The sequence below is a fragment of the Tyto alba genome, unplaced genomic scaffold, assembly GCF_018691265.1.
Source record: "Tyto alba isolate M040663 unplaced genomic scaffold, T.alba_DEE_v4.0 Super-Scaffold_20000042, whole genome shotgun sequence".
NCBI classification, from domain to species: Eukaryota; Metazoa; Chordata; class Aves; order Strigiformes; family Tytonidae; genus Tyto; species Tyto alba.
In genome coordinates, this window is record NW_024881293.1 from 1,436,597 (window position 1) to 1,460,315 (window position 23,719).

At 45.3% G+C, this 23,719-nt stretch overlaps 1 protein-coding gene across 5 annotated transcripts in view; it reads left to right on the plus strand.

The window, feature by feature from the left end:
- Positions 1-425: 425 nt before the first annotated feature.
- Positions 426-23,719, plus strand: part of SPEN (spen family transcriptional repressor) — a 70,568-nt gene continuing 47,274 nt past the window's right edge. For 4 of the 5 annotated variants that reach the window (XM_042794687.1, XM_032999507.2, XM_042794689.1 and 1 more), the window contains exons 1-2: positions 426-604; positions 21,853-22,173. In XM_042794687.1, the coding sequence (XP_042650621.1) occupies positions 522-604; positions 21,853-22,173 (404 nt within the window). In that variant the 5' untranslated portion in view covers positions 426-521. Of the gene's footprint in view, positions 605-21,852; positions 23,476-23,719 lie in introns of those variants that run through there. The other variant, XM_042794688.1, reaches the window with a different exon arrangement.

Consider the following 23,719-nt stretch of genomic DNA (forward strand, 5'->3'; position numbering starts at 1 on the left):
GGGGCCCCCGTGTGGCGCTGCGAGAGGCGCGGGGAAGGGAAGGGGAGGGGAGGGGGGGGGGGGGAAGAGCGAGCGGAGCCGCCAGAGGAGCGGGAGCGCGGAGGGGGGGAAGGAGGAGGCGGCGGCGGGGGGGGGGGGGCGCCGCGCTGCCGCTGACGGAGGAGGAGGAGGAGGAGGAGGAAGCGGGAGCGAGCGAGCGAGGGCCGCGGCGGGGGGAGCCGGGGAGGAAGAAAACCCGCGGCGGAGGGGGAGCCCGCCGCCCGCCAGCCGGCCCGCCAGCCAGGGGGCCCCCCCGGAGGGGATGGTGTCGTCCGCCGCCGCCGCCGCGGGGGGAGGCAGCCGGCGGCGCTGAGGGCGGCAGGGCCCCGCGGCGGAAGAGGCGGAGGGCGGCGAGGAGGAGGAGGAGGAGGAGGAGGCGGCGGCGGGCGGCGAGCGGCGGCCGGCAGCGCTGCGCGGGGGGAGGCGGCGGCAGCGGCCGGGAGCCGGGGCAGGGGCGGCGGGCTCGCCCCGCGCCGCGCAGCATGGTCCGGGAAACCAGGCACCTCTGGGTGGGCAACTTGCCGGAGAACGTGCGTGAGGAGAAGATCATCGAGCACTTCAAGCGGTGAGTGGGGGGGGGGGGGGGGGGGTGTCTGCGCCGGTCCTTCCCGCGCCCTCGGGGCGCTCTCCCCACCCTTCCCCCGGGGAGGCCCTTTCGGCGCCCCCTCCTTCCCTCGGTTTGAGGAGAACCGGGAATAAAAACCCGTAAAAAAAGGTATGGGGGAGGGAGGAATGCGGGGGGGGGGGGGGGGACGGTGGCTCCCGCGGCCTGTGGAGAGGAGGAGGAGGAAAACAAAATCGCTGTAAATAACCCCCGCGCCATGGCGAGGATCGTCCGCAGAGGGCTGGCGGCGTGGACGGACCTGCGGGGAGACCTGCCGGAGCGGAGAAAAATAAAATAATCGTAATAACGACTAAAAATAAACCACGAAAAGACGGAGGAGCAGTGTGTCGACGCTCGGCTTTCTGCACGGAGTGGATTTCATGCCGAGGGGGGTGCGCGGAGTCTCGGAGGCAGCCTTAAGCCTGGCCATCTTGCTTCTCCATTGCTTTTTTTTTAATTTATTTTTTTTTGAAACAACGCTTGGAGTTTTCTCGTTTTATTTTCCCCTCTTTTTACTGTGTTTTCCTCTATCTGGAGCCACCCCGGCGCTAAGGATGCTGCGTGTGTCCCCCCCTCCCCCCGAGGTGCAGCGAACGGTGGGAACCGAAGTGCCTGCAGCTGCAAAAACGTGACTCAAAAAAAAAAAAAAAAATCTCACAAACCCACGAAGAAAACACCGGATCTCCACGCGGGAAGCTCTCTGGACTTCTCATATTGTGGTGGTTGTTTTTTTTTTTTTTTCTTTTTGTTGTTGTTGCAGAGATTAATCCTGCTCATAAGGAAGTAGTAGCTGTTTGCATGGTTGTATTTTTCCCTCCTCCCTTCGTCTTTTCATGCGGGGAGGAGGAGGAGGCTTCTCTCCCCTGCCGCCTCAGCAACACCTTTTTCCTCGGGAAATGCTCTCGCACAAAGTTGATGCCCGGCACACCATGCTGGAAGCCTTTTTTTTTTTTTTTTTTTTTTTTTTTTTTTAATTCTTGTAGGGGAAAAAGAAGGTAACGAGAGCCCAGGATGGTTGCTCAGCTCACAGCCCCTCCAGCCAGGTTGTTTTAATTCACGCACAACCCCTCCCTCCCCCCCCCCCCCCCAAAAAAAAAAAAAAGATTTTGAAGCTTCCTTTAATCTTCCTGTGTTGGAAAAATGACGGAGCGTCTTTAATAATGAGTCACCATGGGAAAAATAGATGCGGTGACACCGTGGGGGGGGGAAGGAAGGTCCCCGCCGTCTCTGCCCGGGCTCCTGCTCGCCTGCTGCTGCGGAGGGGCCGGGGGGGGGGGGTCGCAGCCCCCGTCCCGCTGGCTCTGCCCCGGGGAGCGCGGGTGGTGCCAACCGGGCTCTAAAATGGCGGCGGGGCCCCGGTTGGGGCGGTGGGGGGCAGCCGGGGTCACCCCGGGGGTGCGGGGAGAACACCCCCCCCCCCCCTCCCCGAGGGGGTCTCCTCCATCCTCCTGGCCTGAGCTGCAGCAGCGAAACCCTGCCTCGGCATCGTCAGCGCTCAAAAACGGCCCTAGATTAGTCGAGCTGCACCTTTTTATTTCCTCCCCTGAGCCCAGAATCGCTGCTTCGTCCGTGCCAGCGTGCGGGATGATGGTTTGGTTTGTCCGTCAGTCCAGGTTATGCGCCCCAGTGTTGTATAAAGGCAGGGGTTTTGGGGAAAGAACCCGCTCCAGGCTCGGTTGTTTAATTCCAGACATAGCTAACTGAAGGAACAGGCACTCAAAAGTGGAAATTTGACATTCCTGGCTCTTACTTTGTCCAGTCCGCCTCCTTTTGTAAGATGTATTAAAGCAGGAAAAAAGTTGCTATGGTACTGTTGCTTGGAGATGGATGGGAAAAAATGGCAGGCGCTGAATTGTTAATTACCTTTTTTTGGTTGTTTTTACCTTTGTGAGTTTCAGTCGGAGGTTTGGGAAGGAGGTTTGCAGCCAGGCAAGCCCCCCCTCATTTCTGCAATTTCTTGCCATTTTTCAAAACTGATTTTGGACTGGGATTTGTGTGTTTGGGTGAGGCTGATCTCACGCAAGTAAACACAGTTAAAATACGCTTCAAAACGTTTGGCTATGGGTGCAGGTACTAATGCACGGGGGGGAAAGGACACGCTGCCTCCCCAGCCTTTTGGGGATCTAAACATAAAAATTTGTGGGTGTAAAAGGGGTAGAGGCATGTATGCTGAGCCGGGTTTCAGGCTCAATGTATAGGTGCTGTAGGTGGACAATGGAGCAAGGCTTCCTTTGTATGCTGGTTCTCGCCTGGGGGAAGGGACACGTTACACAAGCATTGCATGGCGTGGTGGGTATATCCACAGGGAAGGCGGCTGCCTGAGCGTGGAGGTGGGATGGGGAAAGCTCCCTCCTTGGAAAGGAAGGTTTAGTTTGGAGAGAAAGTCTGTTCAGATGGAGCTGGGCTTGGCGAAACCCAGTTCCCACCCATCCCCCAACCTGAGAATAGGGTGAAGAGCATGCGGAGAGGCTGAGCCACGGGAGCAGGAGGAAGAATTTGGGGAAATACCGCCTAAAATCTCAGCTTCAGCGCGACCAGGAATAGTGTTACCCCCTGAAGCCTCTGTGCAACCCAGGGGAGTGTTTGTTTTTCCACTTTGCTTAGGAAATACTGTAATTTCCATATTAAAGCCTATACGCAAACAGTTTTGCTGTTACACAGTCTCTGCTAGGGGCAAGTTTGAGAAACACAACCATTTTGTTTCTAAAGAAGCAAAAATTCATGGAAGACTCCTAAAATTGAAAACCTAACAGCCATATACAACACGAGGGGTTTGCTGCTTCTCTTCCCCCTTCAATTAACCAGTTACTGTGGGAACCTTGCTTGGGTTTGCAGTCTCACAGTTAATCTGTTTAAGGGACGAATTAAGATGAAAGAGGTGTTTTGCAGAAGTGTATTTTTGTATCCTTGGTTTTGTTTAATGTGAATTGAAATATCACTTTCTGCTTACAAATTCTCCTCTCAAATTGGAGAATATTGAAGCTGGTCTCAAGAAGCACTGGCTTATGTGAACAGTGTTATTTTTTTCCTTAAAAGCCCTTTTTTTTTTTTTTTTTTAATCTATTGATATTAAAGGGGATTGCAGAAGAATGATTTTTCTGTGCATTTTAACAAGTTGAAATACTTACAGGCTTTCTGTACATCTATACAGATACTCCCTTTTAAAAAAACTTCTCTCTAATCTGTTGTATTTTGTTTCAACTGAGTTATTAAGGCATTCCTGAATACAAAAGCAGCTGGTGCCAGGACTGGAGGTTCACTGTTAAGATGAAATAAGCAGCAAATCTGTGTTAGGATATGGGAGAGTTCAGCGCTCAGGGAAGTAGTGGTAGCAATCATTTGGGTTCACCTAATTAATGCTGTCTTGACTAGCAGGAAAAAAGTCATTCACCATCACTGAAACAGATGCTCAGCAGCTTGCAGAACAAGGCAACTAAATATAGTAACAGTTGTCCCCAGCACAAGTGCTGGCCTTCCATATTTTTTTTTCCCCTGTGTTTTCTTCCAGTTATCTGAAAGAACATGGCTTTTTCCCTTTATTGGTGTTTTAATGGGCAGAGAGGAGTAAAAGCCTCTTAATTCTGAACCGTCTGACTTTCGTACGCTATCTCCTATTCTTTGGGAGAATTAAGACATTCAGAGTGGCAACCAAGTCCAGGAGCAGCCCTGGATTTCAGGAAACAAACGTGCTCCTTTAAAATTGTTAGAAATAAGTTGCAGATCAGAGCTGTACTGGAGAAAACAAATAACTGTTAGGGGTTGTTTTGTTTTGTTTGGAAAATGGACCTTGTCTAGCTTCACCTTCTTCCGATTGCTGTTTTTGAGGATGATGCATACGATACCTTCTGGAGAAGTGGTCTGCATTTTAAACACAAGTGCTCTGAGGAGTTGCTCTGCAAAAACCTGACATAACAGTGAGCACATGTTTGTTTTCAATAACTTACAGAAAACATTTGGTCATTTTACAAGAAGATGTTTTGTCTTGATGGCTGGGAGTGTAAATTGAGCCTGGGAAAATGAAATCTCTGTGCTTCCTGCTCTGTATGTTACCCCTATGGACTGAGGTAGAGTAAGGGGATTTTGGTCAGCTCTTGTACAGATTGTGTGCAGGGGAGAGCAGTGAGGATTGCTGCTGGTGTGTTGGCTTGGAGCACTGAGAAGAAAAACCTCCCTGCCTGTTCCGGATGATGGCTGCTAGGACAGCACTGTTCCTGGTGCCTTTTTCCCATGTGTAACACCTGCAGGTCTTGCAGTGCCTTTCCACGGGAACAGGCTTGAGTCGGAAGTAGCAGTGCTCTTTTTATACTAGAAAAACTCACAAATATGTTCCCAGGCTCTTACTGCTTATAATCAAGTAATAGTTCTTGGATATAACTTAGCATGCAAACGCATGGATGGTTACACGAAATCAGTTTTGCATATAGAGATCTCTATCCAGATGTATTTTTACTTTAGGAAAATACAGAAGGAAGGCTACAGAATGAATTACTCCTGTTTTCTTTCTTGATTTGTATCATTTTAAAGTGGTGATGTTTTCACAGAGTAGGTGCTAGCCTTTTTAGTTCAGAGCCTTTGAAGGGAGGGAGAAGGTAAAAATTTATGCCCATGCTTTGCTGAGGCAATGTCTGGAATATTGTTCAGTATCAGGACTTGTTTTTGATGAGTTTTACAAATACCTCCAGTAAGATAATCGTAGTTTTGCAGAATACAAACCCCAAGAAGGTCATGGGAGGACATTTGGTTGGGGGATTAAATTAATTGTTTGGAATCAGAAGGGACAGAAAGGTGTGGAAGACACGAGGTGAGTCCTGCCTCCTCGAGTCTCAGTCGGTTCCTGGTGAGAGGTGGCCTTGCCCCGGGTGTAGGTTCACCGGTTGGGTGGCTACCTGGGGAGATGGTGGTGCTGCTTCTGGTGGTGGCTCATGTCTTTGTTTTCCACTAGATCTCCTTTATTCTATTCCTAACATTGATTGAGCAAGTGCCGTAAAACAGCACGGGCATCACCTCTGTGGTGTACCGGGGGTGTTACTGAGCAGTGTTTGTCTGCAGCCACCTACTTCTTCCCCTGAGACTGAGTCACACGGAGGATGGCTCCTCAGCAGTTTAAGATTCATGAATCCTCTGGCTGCTTTGGATTCTGCTCTTTGCATGCACTTGAGGTGGCAACTTGTTGACGCCATTCTGGCCGAGGAAATGCCTATATAATTATTTTAAAGAAACTTAATGAAAAGCCACAAAGAGTGTAGATTTGGACTAAGCTTCTATTAAGTGTCTTTATATGCTGAGCTGTGTTAGAAAGATAAGTTGATGTCACTTGGTTACAAAATTCTGTCATCTGCTGAGCCTTTCTGGCATTGTTTCTTCTCGGAAGTTTCATCAAAGGTCCTGGCTGTGTTTATTTGTGATTTGTTGAGGGTAGCTTCTGTTGTCGCTAGCCACTCCAAAGCGACCTTGGCTTTTGGTATTTCTTGTCCTTACTCTAGGTTCCTTTGGTGCAATGATGAAGTAATCCTAGGGCCTTGTGAGGCCTACGGAGGTATCAAGTCTATTCATCAAGTTAGAACAGGGGATAAGAAAAGGCTTCAGTCTGATTTGTGATGCCCTCCTTGACTGTTTTTTTTTCCCCTCCTTCCTTTTCATAAGAGGGAAAGTCAGGCCAAATTCTCTGGCAAATGACCTTACTGCTGTCTTAAGGTGTGTCCAAAATTAGGTCCTTGTCTTCACCGAGGGTCAAGAAGTGCTAGCTGGCTTTTCATAAAAAAGGAAGTAAATATCCAAATGAGTAGAGGGCAGGTGGCAGATTTTGGATGCGTGGGTGAGTCAGGATGAACCCAGGGCTCCTTGGGAGTTTTGTTTTCATGAGCTGATGTGTTGCAACTGCAGGCTGTCTTGCTGTTGCGGTGGTTTCACACTGTTTTCAGCTTGTGAAGAAGAGGAGGAGATGCCTTCTGCATCTGAAGACGCACTTGAGAAATAACAAATATCAAAACAAAGTCTTCTGAAGATGTTTGGGAAGGTGTAAAACTGAGGGTGGGTCACCCCTGCCGGTTGATTTTAGACTACTGAAGGTTTCAGGAGAGTTGCTGGCAACAAGAGTGTAAGTTGCTAAGCTGCTAGTGGGGTGGATATGTTCTGGTTTTGGTAGCTACCAAAAATAACCACTTGTGAGATATTTTGCTTGTGCTTTTTGCTAAGTGCAGTGAACTTTCTGAGGTCTGAGAATGCCCTGAAACCAAAAACTGCAAGGGCAAACACTCCTAAACAATGAACTGAGGAATAAACTAGAAAATATGATTACTCTTCATAACAAGATTTGGAGTTTAGCTGCATCTTTGGCGTGCAGATTTAGAAATCTCATGGGAGGAATATGAGCCTGAAGATGGAAATTCACAGTGTACAACCAGCCTCACGGCTTACCTTTGCATGAGGCTTTGTAGTGTTCTGAAGACTACTTGAACAGTTAATGGAAATTGGACAAAAGCTGCTTTTTTTTTGTTGCCCAAGCTAACAAGTCAGCAGTGTTTCCCACCTGGTGATTGTACACACTGGGGTAGCACCAGAGGTTTCACCTTTCTGTCTGCCTCGTGAGTAATTGCAGCTCTGGCCTCCTAGAGTCTGAAAAAACATCTCCAACGCCGTTCTGCAGTAATATATTAAGATGCGATGAAGACTTCTGTATGATGAATAAAACACAGCAACTGCTTTGGTTTCTGCATTTCCATAGTTATTGTTTAACCTGCTAACACTCTGTAATCATCCCGTGCAATCTGTAAAATCCTGCAGTGTGAAGATAACATCCTTTAGTAAAAGAATAAACATTGTTACAGACTTTTCATAAATATACCAGGATATATTCCAGGGCCTGCTGCAACCTGATCTGTTAGCAGGATAGATTGAATATGAAGGCAGTGGCTCTGAATTCTGTTGAAACAACATCCTTCCCAGGATGGATTTTTTGGAAGTGTGTCCTGTAGCATTGCACGCGGCTGGCTCTGTGCTATAGTTTGTATATTCATGCCTTGTCCGAGGTCCAAATGTTCATGGTGACTTGGGTGAGAATGCAGCAGAATTCGGATGTGAAAGGAACATCAGTTTTCCGCTCAGACAAACTAATCATGGGAGAAGAGCAGCAGTCTGTCTTAATGACTGCTTTCTGGTTAAAGACTTAGGCATCTCTTAAGAACAAAAGGGAGCTTTTTTTGCTTCCTTTCTCTTCCCCTTTTTAATTAAGTTTAGCAAAAGAATTGAAAGCACTTTTTTTTTTTTTTTTAAGCATACTTAGATCTGAAGCATGACCTTCCAAATCTGATCAGAATGCCCTGGACATGCTCTCATCTCAACACTGAAAAGCCAGATTAAGTCCAAACATCTCTGGAAGGAGTGTGAATAGATGATCTGCACCACTGTCTGTTGGATACCAGTGGCTCTCACTGCAGTTGGAGACAGTGCTAACTTGTGTGTGTGTTCCTCTTGGATAACCCTCTGTCCAAATAGAAGAGCTTGCATGTCTCTTGGTATCCCCTGATGTGATAGGATATCACAGCTGGGTTCAAACTGAGTTCTTGTCACAAAGGTGGTCAGGTACCCTGTCAGAGCTGAGTTTGAAATGATCTTTTAGCTCAATGAAAAGACTACTGTCAGATGTAAATGTTGGGTTGTTTTTTTTTTTTTTTTTTTTTTTTTCCTTCAGCAAGTGGTGAATCATCTTCAGTTTTTCTCCAGGTACAAAACTGAACTGGTTGTGTTTTCTGTCCATGGGATTCATTGAGAGTAACTTAATGTCCCTGTTGCAGATTTCCCCAACTGCAGCGTACATGTTTTTGATGAGATGGTCTCTGCTTCCGCACAGCACAAAGCACTGAGCTGCGATCCATCTGCTCTTGCCACTGGTGTGAATACCTCCCGTCCTCATTAATAGTGATGGCTGCCAAAAAGCACATAGAGGCTTATTTCAGTGTTCTCTCTTTGGGCTCTCGGTGGCAGCTGTGGGTCACCTGTAATAGTTAATAGGGCAAAATAAGAAAAATAAATTGGCAAGTTGTATGTTGAAAGTAGTCATCTTTGGAGGAAAAAAAGTCTTCCGGCCTCATTAGCATCCTAACTGTGAAGAGAATAAAAGCTCAGGATGGATAAATATCTCCCTTGTATATGCAACCAACATCTGATTTAATTTCAGAGGATCTGCGCTTGTATGTGTGAGACACTGCTCTTGGAAAGCCAGCTAAATACGCATCTAGGCAGCTAACGATCTGCACAGTAACTTCATTGTAATCAAAGTCTAAATAAACCTTTGGCCTTTTTCTTAACTCTAAAACAACTTGTTGGAAGTATTAGTAGCAGAGAAGCTTTGCCACATTTAAAAAATAAAAATGGCTTTGACATTGATGTTGTAGATGATATGCTGGTTGTGGGTATGGTGAGATGTGCCCTTTTTGGCAGCAGCTGAGCTCAAGAAGCATCTCTTCCTCTACATCCATTCAGAGATTACAGTCTCTTGGTTGTGGTGACAGTTCACACTCTTGCCTGGTTTGTGTCAGCCTGGTTTTTGAAAACAAGCATTTTAAGGTGAAGCTGATCACTGAAACGGCATGAGTTTAGGAAGTGACTTTCCTGGTGATTATGGTGCACTCGGTCATGCTGGGGGTGGTACAGTGTATCTGGCTGTATCCTTAAGCTGCAGGAGGAACTCTTCTGGTCTGGTAGTATCCATTTACCTCGAGGTAAGGGTCTGCTGAATTCTTTGGTACGGAGAGGCCTCCTTTAGGTCAGCTCATAAAACCAAAGTGAGAAACCTCACCCTGCATTGTGATGAAATTCAATCTAGCCTGTTTTCAGCTCAGCTTTGCAAAACCTTGACTTTGCGTTGCATCAAAAGAAAAACCATTAAAATCTGTCCAGCTAAGGAGCTCAGTTGGGGCAAGTTTTAAGCTCTCACCTATGGAGAAACTGCCTAGAGCGCAGGTAGTCACTACAGACAACACACCTGAGTGTGTGCTTGGCTCTTACCGGGCGTTTGTCAGCAGGGAATATTAGTTTCCTTGGGCTGACACCTGGCTCACGCTGAGTGTTGTGCTGCCAGTTGGTTTAGTCACAGGAACAAGCACTTTCTCCAAGGTGATGGTAGCAGTGTGTCGCGAACCAATGAAATAACATTTGCCCATCTGTATTTGGGTGACTGGCTGGTGTGGCAGTACGGGAGCGGCTGGCCAGCTTTCTGGAGGAGGCTGAACTGGCGGGGAACGGACTACTTTTTCAGGGTGACGGGACTTTATTTCCTCGGTTTCAAGAACGTAACCTTAGGAGTAGGTGAACTATTGGTGTTGGTGACTTCACTGTGAGTCCTTGGATCCGTGGCTGGTTTCTGTCAGAAATTAATTTCAAGTTGTCGAACCTAATGGCTGAAATGAAGCCGGTCACTTGTTCAAACTGAGTTGTGGTTTGAGGGGGGAGAGCAATCCCGTTGCTTGGGATGGTCTGAGAGGCTGCAGACAGATAAGTTATTTTCTTCTGAAATACCATTTTCTGGAAAGCATACAAAACCTTTGAGAAGAGGTTGTAAAGTTTGTGTTTTACTGGAGAAGTATGAACCAGTGAGCACCAAGACTTATGAAGCCTTAAGATGATACATATTTAAAGTACTCCACAGCATGGCTGGGAGACCATAATGTTATGACTCTGCATTTTCTTCCATCTGCTGCGGAATACATGCAAAACAGGGCTTGGAGAGGCAAAACTGAGATGGGGAATTACTGTTTCATGTAAGAATGAAAAACTTGATTAATCAAGAGATTTCTCTATAGTTGTGATGCAGCACGTTCTGAAAATCAAATCTAAACAAATCCTAATATCAGTCACACAAAGGAACAGGCTTGAGCAGTTCCTCTGCAGAAAGCATTTAATGTAGCCTATTGCCACTGGTATTTTTGAAGCAAATCTGCAGATTATGCTTTAAGCTGGAAGAAAAAATGCCCTGGAGATGGAATTTAGCAGCTCTGTGTCTAGCATGTAGTAACGTGATACTGCGCATCTGCATAGGTTGGGGGATAAGAATCACAGCACATCATACTTAATACAACACAGCTGAACATGCAGAGTTTCTACAAATTTTTGTAACCTCTTCACGCTTCTACAAATAGTTGTATTTATTCTCATCTGCTTGGAGAGCAAAATTGATGTGATCTTGCAGTGCATATATGTCTTCCCTAATCAATTTTGAACCTGTTAGCCAGTTTCAGCTGTACTTCAGGGTGAAGGGGATACTCACAGCCTCAGAGATACAATGTTCCTTTGAGTTTTGTGAAAACAAGCGGTTTTAATAGAGGAGAGAGATCTGATTAGTGGCCCATTGGAGAGAAAAGCTGAAGCGAGAGTGCAACTCTTATTAGACATTAAAGAATCCACATGGGAGAGAGGTGTTCCTGACCGTGGGAAAAGCTGCAGTGGGAGCTGGCAGTTATTGGACACCGGAGAATTCGACCTCAAGACATGCATCCATAAGAAATGAGACTTCATTATTTCTGCTCACAAAGCCACTTTGATTTTTTTTTTTTTTTTAAATAATATATATACCAGTAAGCCCTGCTACGGACGCTTGCATGCTTTTCCTTAATTGGACAGAAGTGACAGCTAGGAAAAGTTCCTTAATAACAGAGCCTCTACCTGTTTTCTGGCTGGCTGAGGTGGCCATGCAAATGAGAAACTTGTATTGTTCAGCTATGTTTACGCAGCTTTAACTTGGTAATTCTGCATTAAGCCCTTCATTACAGTTTGGTCAAGATTTGCCTTCTGACTGCAGCCTGTGGACAGTCTGATGCAATGCTGGGTTTGCCTGACGTTGCAGGCAGTGGAACTGCTGACTTGGGCGAGGAGATTAAATGCAGCCCAGCTAGATGTTGCTGAGGACAAGCTGGGGCTTTTTTTTTATTCCTACAGCTTCGTGTAATCCCAGTGCCCGAAGCATGGATTTGTTTCCCCTTCTGTTGTCTTCTGTCAGGTTGAAATGTTGGTAGGACTCCTTTTGAATGCTGTTTTGTGTTGTGGAGGTGTTGCAGTGGAACTGATCTGTATCTCAAGGAACGGGTGTATCTATATTCAAGTTTCACCTGATGTGTATGCACTAGTACAGCTTATCTGCGGCAAAATTTTTTGTCATGGGAGTTGCAGAAAAATTTCCTGTTATGTTGACTGTTGGAAGAAGTAGTTGCTACTGACAGTAGCAACCATGAAGAAATGGTTTTAAATGTTCTTTCATTCTTCTCCGGTGGTACATAACTTCATTTATATATTAATACCTCATCAGTATCCAAATGGTGACTTTGCAATAAATAAAATGTGTTAAATAGGAATCACTCTTACTTTGTGTCTTAAAATGGAGCATTCAGCTGATCTGTAAAGCAAGAAGTGAGTGTTTATTTCAGCACTGAGTTATCTATCAGCCTATCTGATATGTTGAGCATGTTGCTCTTAAATAACAGAGGTATCAGAAGTATCGGTGAATGTGCCTATGCTAGCTTTTTAATTTCCTACTTTGTCATCTCTTAGGGAGGGATTACGAGTGGAGACAAAGCCCTAGCTGTTTGCAGTGTGTGGCAGGAACACGTGCTGTATCTCATTAACAAAACCCCCGTTTGTAGTCAGAGTTGGGAGACTTCCCGTTGAATGCTGCTGGAGCCAAAGGGAGCTGCAAAGTCAGAGTGGTCCCAGTTTGGGTAACTTGGACAGGGGGAGAGAGTTAGGAGCATCATGTTGAGGACTCACCCCAGTCATGTAAGTGGTCTTGAGTGAGCTCTGTAACCTGGTTGATGGTTCTGCTCCTGAATTTTGAGGTTTCCCTGAAGATCTTTATTGCTAGGAGGAGAGCTGCAAAGAATGCCCTGAAGAACGTTGTTTTTCTCCCCCCCAAAGGTCTCAGAGCCAATAAAGATCACTCTAAACAGGTTTTAAAGCATCTCAGATTGCAATCTAGAAAATTATGGGAGCTTGGTAATTAGGGCATGTTTCTGAATCATTGCTGTCACGAGGTCTGTTCTCGGTGTGTCTTGAAAACCAGTGCTCCTTGTGATATGAGGAGCTTTTATTTTGCCTGGCTTTGGGAAGGTAAAGGTTTTCAGAGCCTTACATTATGTAGATTTATTGCTCGCTGATGAGCTTTCCTACTTGTGATCATCCAGAATGCTATCCTGACCACTCACGATGGCTTAACGTTATAGAAACAGCAATTTATCTACACCAGTGCCCGCAGTATGGGCAACAGACAGGAGTAGCTGGAAACCACTGTGCAGCAGGAAAACTCTGATATAGTTGCCATCAGGGGAACATGGTGGGATGATTTGCACAACTGGCATGCTGCAGTGCCTGGCTTTACACTCTTCAGAAGGGGATGGGCAGGGAGGGAGAGGCAGTGGGGTAGCCCTGTACATTAGGGAGTGTTTTCATTGTCTAGAGCTTAATGATGGTGACTGTAGGGCTGAGTGTTGAGTCCAACAAGGCAGATACCATGGTAGGAGTCTGTTATAGAGCACCCAACCAGGATGAAGAGGCAGACAAGATACTCTATAATGGGAGAAGTCGCATGATTGTTAGCTCTTGTTCTTGTGGGGGACTTCAACTTACCAGATGTCTGCTGGAAATACAATACAGGAGAGAGGAAACAGTCTAGGAGATTCCTGGAGCGTGTGGAGGAGAACTTCCTGACACAGCTGAGGAGGGAGCCAACTAGGGAAGACACCCCACTGGACCTGCTGTTTGCAAACAGAGAAGGACTTGTGGGTGATGTGATGGTTAGAGTCTGTCTTGCGCAGAGCGATCGTGAAATGCTAGAGAAGTAAGGAGGGAGGTCAGCAGAACTGCTACCTTGGACTTCCCGAGGGCAGACTTTGCCCTGTTTAGGGGACTGATTACCAGAGTCCCTTGGGAGGCAGACCTGAAGGGCAAAGGAGTCCAGGAAGGCTGGACATTCTTCAAGAAGGAAATCTTAAAAGTGCAGGAGTAGGCTGTCCCCATATGCCAGAAGGCAAGCTGGTGGGGAAGAGACTGGCCTGACTGAACAGAGAACTTTGGCTGGAACTCAGGAAAAAAAGAGTTTATGACCTTTGGAAGAGGGGGCAAAGCAACTCAGGAGGACTACAGGGATGTTGTGAGGTTATGCAGGGGGAAAATTAGAATGGCCAGAACCCAACTAGAACTTAATCTGGCTGCTGCCATAAAAGACGGTATAAAAATGTTTCTATAAATAAAGAAGCAACAAAAGGAGGGCTAGGGATGATCTCCATCCTTTACTGGGTGTGGAGGGAAACATAGTTCCAAAGTATGAAGAAAAGTCTGAGGTACTTAATTCTTTCTATGCCTTAGTCTTTAATAGTAAGACTAGTTGTTCTCTGAGCTGGAAGACAAGGATGGTGAGCAGAATGAAGCCCCCATGATCCAAGGGGACATTGTTAGCGATGAGCTACACCACTGAGACACGAGTCTGTGGGGCTGGGTGGGATCCACCCAAGGATACTGCAGGAGCTGGCACTTTCCATCATTTATCAGCAGTCCTGTCTGACCAGGGCAGTCTCAAGTGACTGGAGGTTAGCAAAGGGCTGAAAGGAGCATCTGGGGAAATACAGGCCTCTCAGCTTGACCAGGGTGTCAGAGGTAGGTTATGGAGCAGATCATCTTGAGTGCCATCATGTGGCATGTACAGGACAACCGGGTGATCAGGCCCAGTCAGCACGGGTTTATGAAAGGCAGGTCCTGCTTGACTAACCCTGATCTCCTTCTGTGACAAGGTGACCCGCTTAGTGGATGAGGGAAAGGCTATGGATGTTGTCTACCTAGACTTTAGTAAAGCTTCTGACACCATTTGCCACAGCATTCTCCTGGAGAAACTGGCTGGATGGCTGGGCCCAAAGAGTGGTGGTGGACGGAGTTAAATCCAGTTGGTGGCCGGTCACAAGTGGTGTTCTCCAGGGCTCAGTATTGGGGCCAGCTCTGTTTAATGTCTTTATCAGTGATCTGGTTGAGGGGATCAAGTGCACCCTCAGTAAGCTTGCATATGACAAGAAGTTGGGTGGGAGTGTTGATCTGCTTGAGGGTGGGAAGGCTCTACAGAGGGATCTGGACAGGCTGGATCGATGGGCCGAGGCCAATTGTGTGAGGTTCAGCAAGGCTCAGGGCTGGGTCCTGCACTTGGGTCACAACAACCCCATGCAAAGCTACAGGCATGGGGAAGAGTGGCTGGAAAGCTGCCTGGTGGAAAAGGACCGGGTGTTGGTCAACAGCCGGCTGAATATGAGCCAGCAGTGTGCTCAGGCGGCCAAGAAGGCTGATAGCCTCCTGGCTTGTGTTAGAAATAGTGTGGGTGGCAGGACTAGGGCAGTGATCATCCCCCTCTACTCAGCACTGGTGAGGCTGCACCTTGAATACTGTGTTCAGTTTTGGGCCCCTCACTACAAAAAGACATGAGTGTGTCCAAAGAAGGGCAACGGAGCTGGTGAAGGACCTAGAGCACAAGTCTTACGAGGAGCGGCTGAGGGAACTGGGAGTGTTTAGCCTGGAGAAAGGGAGGCTGAGGGGAGACCTTATCATTCTCTACAACTGCCTGAAAGGAGGTTGTAGCAAGGTGGGGGTTGCTCTCTTCTGCCAAGTAACAAGTGATAAGATGAGAGGAAACATCAAGTTGAGCCAGGAAAGGTTTAGATTGGATATTACAAGAAATTTCTTCACCAAAAGGGTTGTGAAGTATTGGGACAGGCTGCCCAGGGAAGTGGTAGAGTCACCATCCCTGGAAGTATTTAAAAGACATCTAAATGTGGTGCTTAGGGACATGGTTTAGTTGTGGACTTGGCAGTGTTAATTGTTGGACTTGATGTTCCTAAGCGTCTTTTCCAACCTAAATGATTCTGTGATTTTATGCAGAGAAAGGTAGAGTTAGAGAGGCATTTAATTTGTTTTATTTTTAGCTGTCTTTAATGTGATATAGCAGCTGGAGATGAGGAGAGCCAATACCATACATTGACTCTCTTCGAGAGGCTGCTGGAAGTGCTCCATGCATTCATTGCTGGCAGTCTTTATGCTGGTACCCTCATCCTAGTGGGTTTTGCCACTTAAACCTATTTCTTCAGAAAGTTGGGGTAAGATCAGGTGTTTGGAGGACTGTTACAAAATGGTGCTGTCAGGCTCCTCAAAGGGGAGTGTGTGTATGTATGTATTAGATAATACTCACAGTATTTTCACCACAATCCTGAACAGCTAGTTTTCAATTTTCAAGATATAACTCAAATGTGTGTGCGTTGATGCGAGGGATTTCTGGTGTCCTGAGCATTCTGGTGTGCCTGCTCTGCGCAGAGCGTGGTCTGGTGCCCTTGGGAATGAAGGCTCCTGCCTTCAGCCGGCTTTGGATCAGGCCCTCAGTAATGAGACATCACATCCAGTTGTTCATAGTAAATACTGCTTTTGGCCTCCCTTAAGTATAGCTGCTGGCAAAGGCCAGCGGCCGTGTGTGCGTTGCCATATTTGTCATTAAGCATTTGAGATATCGTTTGACAAATTCTCCAGGGGTTGAGTAACAGCCCTACAAAGACAAGAGAAAAAAAATTAGAAGTATGTAAATATTTTTCATGGCAAGTAAAGTTTGTGGCTGTAATGAATATGAAGTGTGGAACGTGGTGGTACGTAATTTTCTTAGGCCAAGCATGTTATAACTGTTATATGGTATGTTTTATTATATTAATGCCCTTGTGATCAATTACAGTGCCTTATTCTTTGCAAATGCCTGTATAAAGACACAAGTCCCTTTGTGTTGCTGGCTTAGGAACTTTTACAGCGGTGAATATGAAACATGGCTTTTGTTAGTGGTATGGGAAGGAGATGCTCACTGTGCAATTCATGTCGTGAGCTGGTGCTTAGCTCTGAGCAGATTTCTTCAGGGTAGCTGTCACTGTGGCTTGGTGTCCTCCAGTGCTGTGGGTTCTGCTGCTTTTCGGTGTGTTATTGTGCATGTTACATGGATGGGATGTAGATGCATGGGCTGTTGCAGTGGGCCAAGTTCTTAGACTGTGAAATTGATGTCTGTGATAGCAGAAGACCCTAGGAACTGATGTTACCAGAGTTCAGCAGACCTCGGCAGCCTGTCTAAAAAACCCCTATGGAACTGGTGATGGTAGACTGCTTTATGGCAGCTTTAGTATTTGCATGCCTTGCATTTTGCTGTGTCTGGAGCAGATCTGCTTTGTGTAGGGGGAAACGCAGGGCTAGAGTAGCCCCTAGCATGGGGTATTTGGACTGATTTGGAGTTATGAATAAGGAGAAGAGGCGCGGACATCTGGATAAGTATTATTTCAGGTCACATTATTTTGTTATGAAATAACAACAAAGCAAGGGGAATGCGATTGGCCAATAAAAGCTTCAAGCTGTGCGAGCGTTTTACTGAATAAAGCAGGCTGGGGCTTGCCGGAGTTATATAATAATGGAAGAGGAAGGAGTTTGAGCGTGGCATGGAAAAATCACCCATTCTTTTCAGATGGCTAAAGATACCTGGCTTTAGTCAAAGTGAATCCAAGTGAATCCAAAATATTCAGATGTCCTGCTGAATCAGGACGTCTTGTCAAATCATGTTCTTAATGAGCGGTGCAGAAAGAATCACAAAAAATTTCCTGCATTATTTTTGATCTTGCAGTGTGTCTTGCATTTAGTAATATCTGTAGCGTAGTGTTATGCTGGCTTCTAAATCAAAATACAATGGAGCTTTTTAGATCGGGATGTAGCTGATCTGCAGAATTCTGCAGTAACAAAATGGTTGGGTAAAAAAGGTCTTCACAGGCTTAGGGGTAGCTCAACACAAGAAATAAGGAGGTAATATGATTTGAAGTGGGATTCAGTTTAAATTAAAAGAGGGAATTTCCCTGATTTCAACCTACCTTTTTCTATTTTGTATATATCATTCTGTAAATATCCTAATTGGTTTATAAAATATTGAAGCTAAATGATAGCATTTGCTTACTAAACACTTGCTTGCCGGCTTTCTTGTAGTCCATCCTTTGTTTAAAATACTTCTGCTTGGGAATAGCAGAGATTGCAGAAAAATGAATGTTTGGAGTAAGCATCCGAGATGAAGTGATTGATTAGAAATGGGAAGGCGATGATGCTGACACTCTCGTGTAGGGAAGGTTGTAGGGTGAGGGATGACTTTGGCTGTGTCTGGGTGACACGCTGACCCTGGGGAGGAGGAACCATCCCGGCCTTGCGTTGGCAGAGGCTGCGTTTCCCAGCCCGGCCGCACTGTCTGATGGTACGGGAGGAAGAGCTGGGGAGGAGGAAGGGCTGGAGAGCGAGAGAAACATGCCGAGCAGCCATGCCAAGAGCCCAGAGACATTTCAGCTGCTTGATTATAGAGGTGCTTTGATCTACAGTGAATAAACCGATAATGCTTAAGTTATGAATTCCTTTTCTTTGTCTGAAAAGCTGGATTAGCGTGGCTTTGTTCGAGCAGTGATTATCGAGCAACTTTTTTTTTTTTTTTCTGAAAGGGCCTCTAGATTTGTGTTTACAGCTGGGTGCTGCGATCGTGCTGTGCTGGTGGAGGGGCTCGGTGACATAACAGCTCTCGCACGTCCTCATCTCCTCTGCTTCTGGTTGAACTGTAAACCCCTCCGAAAATACAGCCTCGGCTGCCTTCGTTACAATATGGAGCTAATGATTAATTGGCATGAGTTGCAGATGGGAAGAGGCACTAAAAAGCCTTGTTTTTGTTAGGGTCTGTGGTTTCGGAGCTGAGCGAATGCGCCTCTTTGTTTTCGGTTCTGTCTGCCAGCGATTGCAAAACGCAGCCTTCTTGGAAAAGGCTGACACACAGGTATAAAGATACGAGGTGAAGGTTGAGAGGAGCCACTCTGTGAACGTTACCAAAGGTCACGGCGATGCCTCCCCTTGTCTTTTGTCCCCTCTTTCCAGCCCTCGGGATCCGGACAAAGGTTGCTTCTTGGGGCTCGTTTGCGTCCATCTTGCCTTAACTTGCAATCCGTGTAATGAAACGCGGTGTTATCGCCACCTCTTCTCCCCCCCGGCTCACCAGAAAATATCTTTTTTTTTTTTTTTTTTTTCCTTGTAATGTGTTATTCTGCTGCAGTAAACCTGTCTGGTGATGCAGCACTGCAGATCTCCCCTCCTCTCCCCTCGATGCAGTCCTCCTCCCGGCAGCATCTGCCAAGACGGGAGCAGCTCGGAGAGACGCCAATGGGTGGGGCTGGGTCGGATCAGTAGACAGATTAATCTTCACGGTGGGGGACCAAAGGATGTGTGTAATCACAGGACCACGTTGGGGCAAGGAAAATGCAAACCTTCCTCTCCCAGCAGCTGTCCTTGGATAGTCAGTGCGCTCTGTTTTCTTTTATTACCACCCCCCCCCTTCTGCTCCCTTTCTCCTCCCCCCCTCACTTTTGGCAAAGATGATTGTCACAGATTATCCTCGGGGCTCATCAAGGGGCACGGTGAAAGGTACCAAAGCGCAGTGTATGTTTACGTATCTGGATAACGGATGGATTAAAATGCACCATCTCTGAGTGGGGTGATTTAGAACCATGGCTGCAGTGGCATACAGTAGTGGCCTCTCCTATCCATTTCTTATTTAGAGGGGGAAAAATAATGAAATAATTTTTAAATTAATGACAACCAAAGTACACTTTTCCCAATATAAAAATTAAACTCTGGCTGCAAGAGTTGTGCTTTTGCTGAGTGATTTTGTTCGTATATGGAGAGCATATTACGTTCTATATGTTCTGCACTTTCTGGGCAGCATTAACTTGAACATTTGAACACATTCTAGATCTTCTGCAGCAAAAGAAAAATAATTGAGGTCTGTCTACGCGTATGTTATAATCACCCGTACATGTTACAATTTCCGAATTGGGAAATAAAAGAATTGTCAGAACAGTGAGCGGGAAGGCTTTCAGAGCCCATTTCTGATGTAACTGGCAGCAGCACTTTGTACGAGCTAGGCTGTGGTGACTGCAGTCAGAAGGTCAATTAGGATTTTAAGATTTTTTTTAAGGAGTGCCAAGATACTATTTCCACACCGCCCCCCCTGAAGATTGTAGCCAGGGTATGGGCTCGTGTTGCCAAAACTGAATGTGTAAACAGGGAGCAAAAGGGAAGTACATGTTCTACTTCTGTAACTACATTTTTGAGAATAAAAACTGAATGGATATGAGAGTTAGAGCCCTCTGTCCTATTACATCTTTCCTTTGTTGTCTGTAGAGAACTGGCACTGAAACACATGTTAAAGGATGGTGCTAACTAGGATGCCTAATTATTTTTCATATTTTTTGTCATGTTTATTCATGGCATGAACATTTTTTCAAATAGGGTATTTCCTGTTTTCCTTGCCCCTTCTTCCTTTCCTGTTTCTTCTCTCTTTACACGTGCTACATCAAATTAGGCCATTTTTTTCCTCACACAGATTTTTATTAACCATATCCTCTACTTTTCTGGTCTTTCTAAATCTTGCCTTCAAGGCAAAATAACCACGTCCAGCTTCAGAAGAGTGAAAACTTTGAGAAGTATCTTTCCTGTAGTACCATTCAACATTATTTGTTCCTTGCAGCTTTTAATCAGAATAAAAAATAACTAGTATGTCGGTTTGGTATCACATGTTAGGAAAGTACTGAGAATTAATGTCACCGTGCTGTACCCGTGAGTACAAAGGTGGCAAACTCTGCTCTGGCTGGTTTAGAGACAAGAATGTGTTCCATGTGCAACTTTGCCTTTTTATGCCTTACAAGGCTCTTTTTGTCTTGAAAGATGCTCTTGTTTGCACACATACTCCTTAATGGACAGTGCGCCATATTCGGTGAGTATAAACCAGTGAAAAATGAGACCTAAATTCAAACCAGATTATATATAAAGTGTAATAGGTCAGGTTGGAATGCAAAGCCAGCAGTCAGCAAGGCAGGTTTTCAAATTGTATTTAAGGATTAGTCATCCAACAACAACGATGAAATTTTAAGGTGTATGGAAAGCCATGCATAAAAGTCAGGTGTGGGTTCTGACAGCATTTGCTCCTCAGACAGGCAGTTGTATTAGCTTTTTCCTACATGTATAGCTGAAAACAGCTTTTCTTTTTTAAGATCTCTTTACATCAGTTCAGCATTGTGCTGTCTGTGAACAGAAAACTTTTTGCAGTAATTCTTCATAGATTTTATAGATAGTTCTTGATTAGTTTTTTATTTGTGTGTCCCTTTCCCATTAGTCAGTGCATTCAAACACATGGTTTTTGCTTCTTTTTGTCCTGGATTAACAATGGCAGTGAAAAGCCCTGACTTGTTTTGCTCAAAGTCTCTTGGCTGAGAGAAATGAGCAACCAAAATGCGACCTGCAGTTCTTGGCTGTTTTAAAACGTTGCTGTATTCATACTTCCCATTTTATCCTTTCTGCTGTGAGTTGATGCATGTTGTTTAAAAACATTTTAACATCATATTTTCTTGTGTGCACAGGCATGTTTGTTTTTATTTTTTTTTTTACATCGACATTTATTAATCCGTAAGTGCCTGTGTTGCAATTACTTAACATACATTAAGTAGGGTGACATCACGTTCCCATCAGCTTTTTCAGCGTGTCTGTTGTGCAGCTTGGTTGATGGGGGGGGCTGTAAAGTTGAACCCCAGAAGCACCCTGGTCCAGGGGTGTCTGTGTCAAAAGCGTCCTGCGAGGCTGTTGTAAATAAATGGGTTTGAGATCAGGAACGAGGATCAGAACGAAGACTCTTATTTTAACGCTGAATGGATTAAATATAGATCAGAGTAGTGGAATTGCTGTGTCAAGGTCATTTTTTTCTTAAGAAAATTGTCAGAACGTTTGTATTTTTACTTGTTGTGACACAGTTTTAATTGCGTCTTGCTCGTCAGATCAGAAATGAGAAGGGCTGCTCTAATTGCAAATACCTTTCTATTTCTTCAGCTGCTGTTGCTCTCTTATTATAAAAAGGGTGATCTCATGGTAGGCTAACCAAAAGAGAGGAGTTTTAAATATAGTGATGGAACATTTTAATGGCTTTTTCCCTTTTTTTGAAAATGTGACTTCCAACCTCTGCCATGCTCTGAGATTGATTTTCCTGCCGTATGGGAAGGGTGGATGGTTTGAAACTGCTGTTGATTTTGCAGGAGGCAATGTTATTAAATGTCGTCTTTTTCTACCAGCACTAATATATGTACTCTGCTTTGCTTTTCTTCCAGATATGGACGTGTCGAAAGTGTCAAAATACTCCCTAAGAGGGGGTCGGAAGGAGGAGTGGCAGCGTTTGTGGATTTTGTGGACATCAAAAGTGCTCAGAAGGCACACAACTCTGTCAACAAAATGGGAGATAGAGACCTACGGACGGATTATAATGAACCAGGAACCATTCCCAGTGCTGCTCGGGGATTGGATGATACAGTTTCCATAGCATCTCGTAGTAGAGAGGTTTCTGGGTTCAGAGGAGGTGGTGGGGGGCCCACTTACGGCCCCCCACCATCGCTTCATGCACGGGAAGGACGTTATGAGCGGAGACTTGATGGGTAAGTTCCAAGGTTTCTCTAGGCAGGTATTTTGTATTTGATATGGTGAGAAACACAAACTCGTATCTAGGGCCCCCAGATGGATTTAAAATTTTGGGAATTATCTATGTTTCCTATTTTGGGTTGGAAACGGAAGTGATTTCTATCCCAGTGGCTGGTACCTTGTGGATCCATAGAGGATGTTTTCTGCAGCTGGTTGGATATCTACACTTGAAATAAGGTGGTTTTAAGATGGAAGATTTCCTTTGGCCAGCATCGATATTGGAGTTACTCTTTTCTAGAAGTAATGATTCCATTTCTTGGATAATATTAAGGCCTTGCTCGGATGTATCCCTGCTGCCAGATGGAGCTATCTTATTCTACAACATGTGGTGAAGTTCTCTATGGAGTATCTTCGGAATACTAGAACCTAAAATTCTGTGAAAGCTTGATGCCTAGTTCTCAGTTCTTGCTATACACAGTTGGTATGTTAATTGGATTGTCACCACAAAATTTCTAGTAGACTTTAATGATGCAGCCCCTTGGATTCTACAGACAACACTTAGCCATGGAAATAACGCTTGGATGGAGAAGACCGAAGGCAGCTTGTGATGTTTCCATTATGGATCTACATAATTTCCAAGTTATTGGGATTATTCTTTCTGATGGTATTGGCAAAAAGAGATGATGGACATTACTAAATTTTGGAAATTATAGTGTTTTTTTTTGATGCTGGGATAAGAACTACTGCCTTGAATTTATTGGATGGTATACAGTCAAGACGCCAGTAGCCATGGGGAGTGGATTACTATCTAGTCTCTTAAAATGCTCTTTGCTACTCCACATTAAACATACTTTAGTTTTAAGGACATGGTGCTAATACCAGTTTGTGGATACGCCAGTGAAAAATGACTGGGCTGGATGGTTACAAAGGCGGCTAGAGGATGCCTGCTGGCCAGCAGCGATGAGAGCCCTCGTGCATTGGGTGATCTTCTACCAGCTGCTTGATTCAGACATAGGGCTGGAAAATAAAATAATGGATCTATTTAAGTGCCTACTGTCTCAAGAAAGAAGTCTGGGGGTTTCAGAGTTATGGTTTCAGTCTGGGACTGCTTCCTTCCAGTGGAATTTTTTTTTTGTCTTGTCACTAAGATTTTTTTTTTTTTTTTCCTTGTTGGTTCATCTAAAATATCATTTGACACCCTTGCCCATTAAGAAGGTGGATTACCCCTGTAAGAGGGGCCAAAATTGGGGAAGTTATGGTCACAATTCTCTCCCTAGATTTAATTGGGAATATAGGTCGTGTTTCCACACTTGGAAAAGGTTGGTATGTCCTGCCCTGTGTATATTAGCCCCTCTCCTAACCCAAGTCAAACCCTCTCTTTCCACTAACTCCAGTAGTACTTAGTACTAATAGATAAATCAAAAAAGCACTGTAGCCATTAGATTTTCAGCTCTGCTAGCTCCTCTGTCTGTCTTCTGTGTCCTTTTCATGGATAAGGACTTTGTTCTTTTATGTCAGCTATGTAGCAGTAACCCTCTAGAAAATACTGCTTTTTCTCTTACC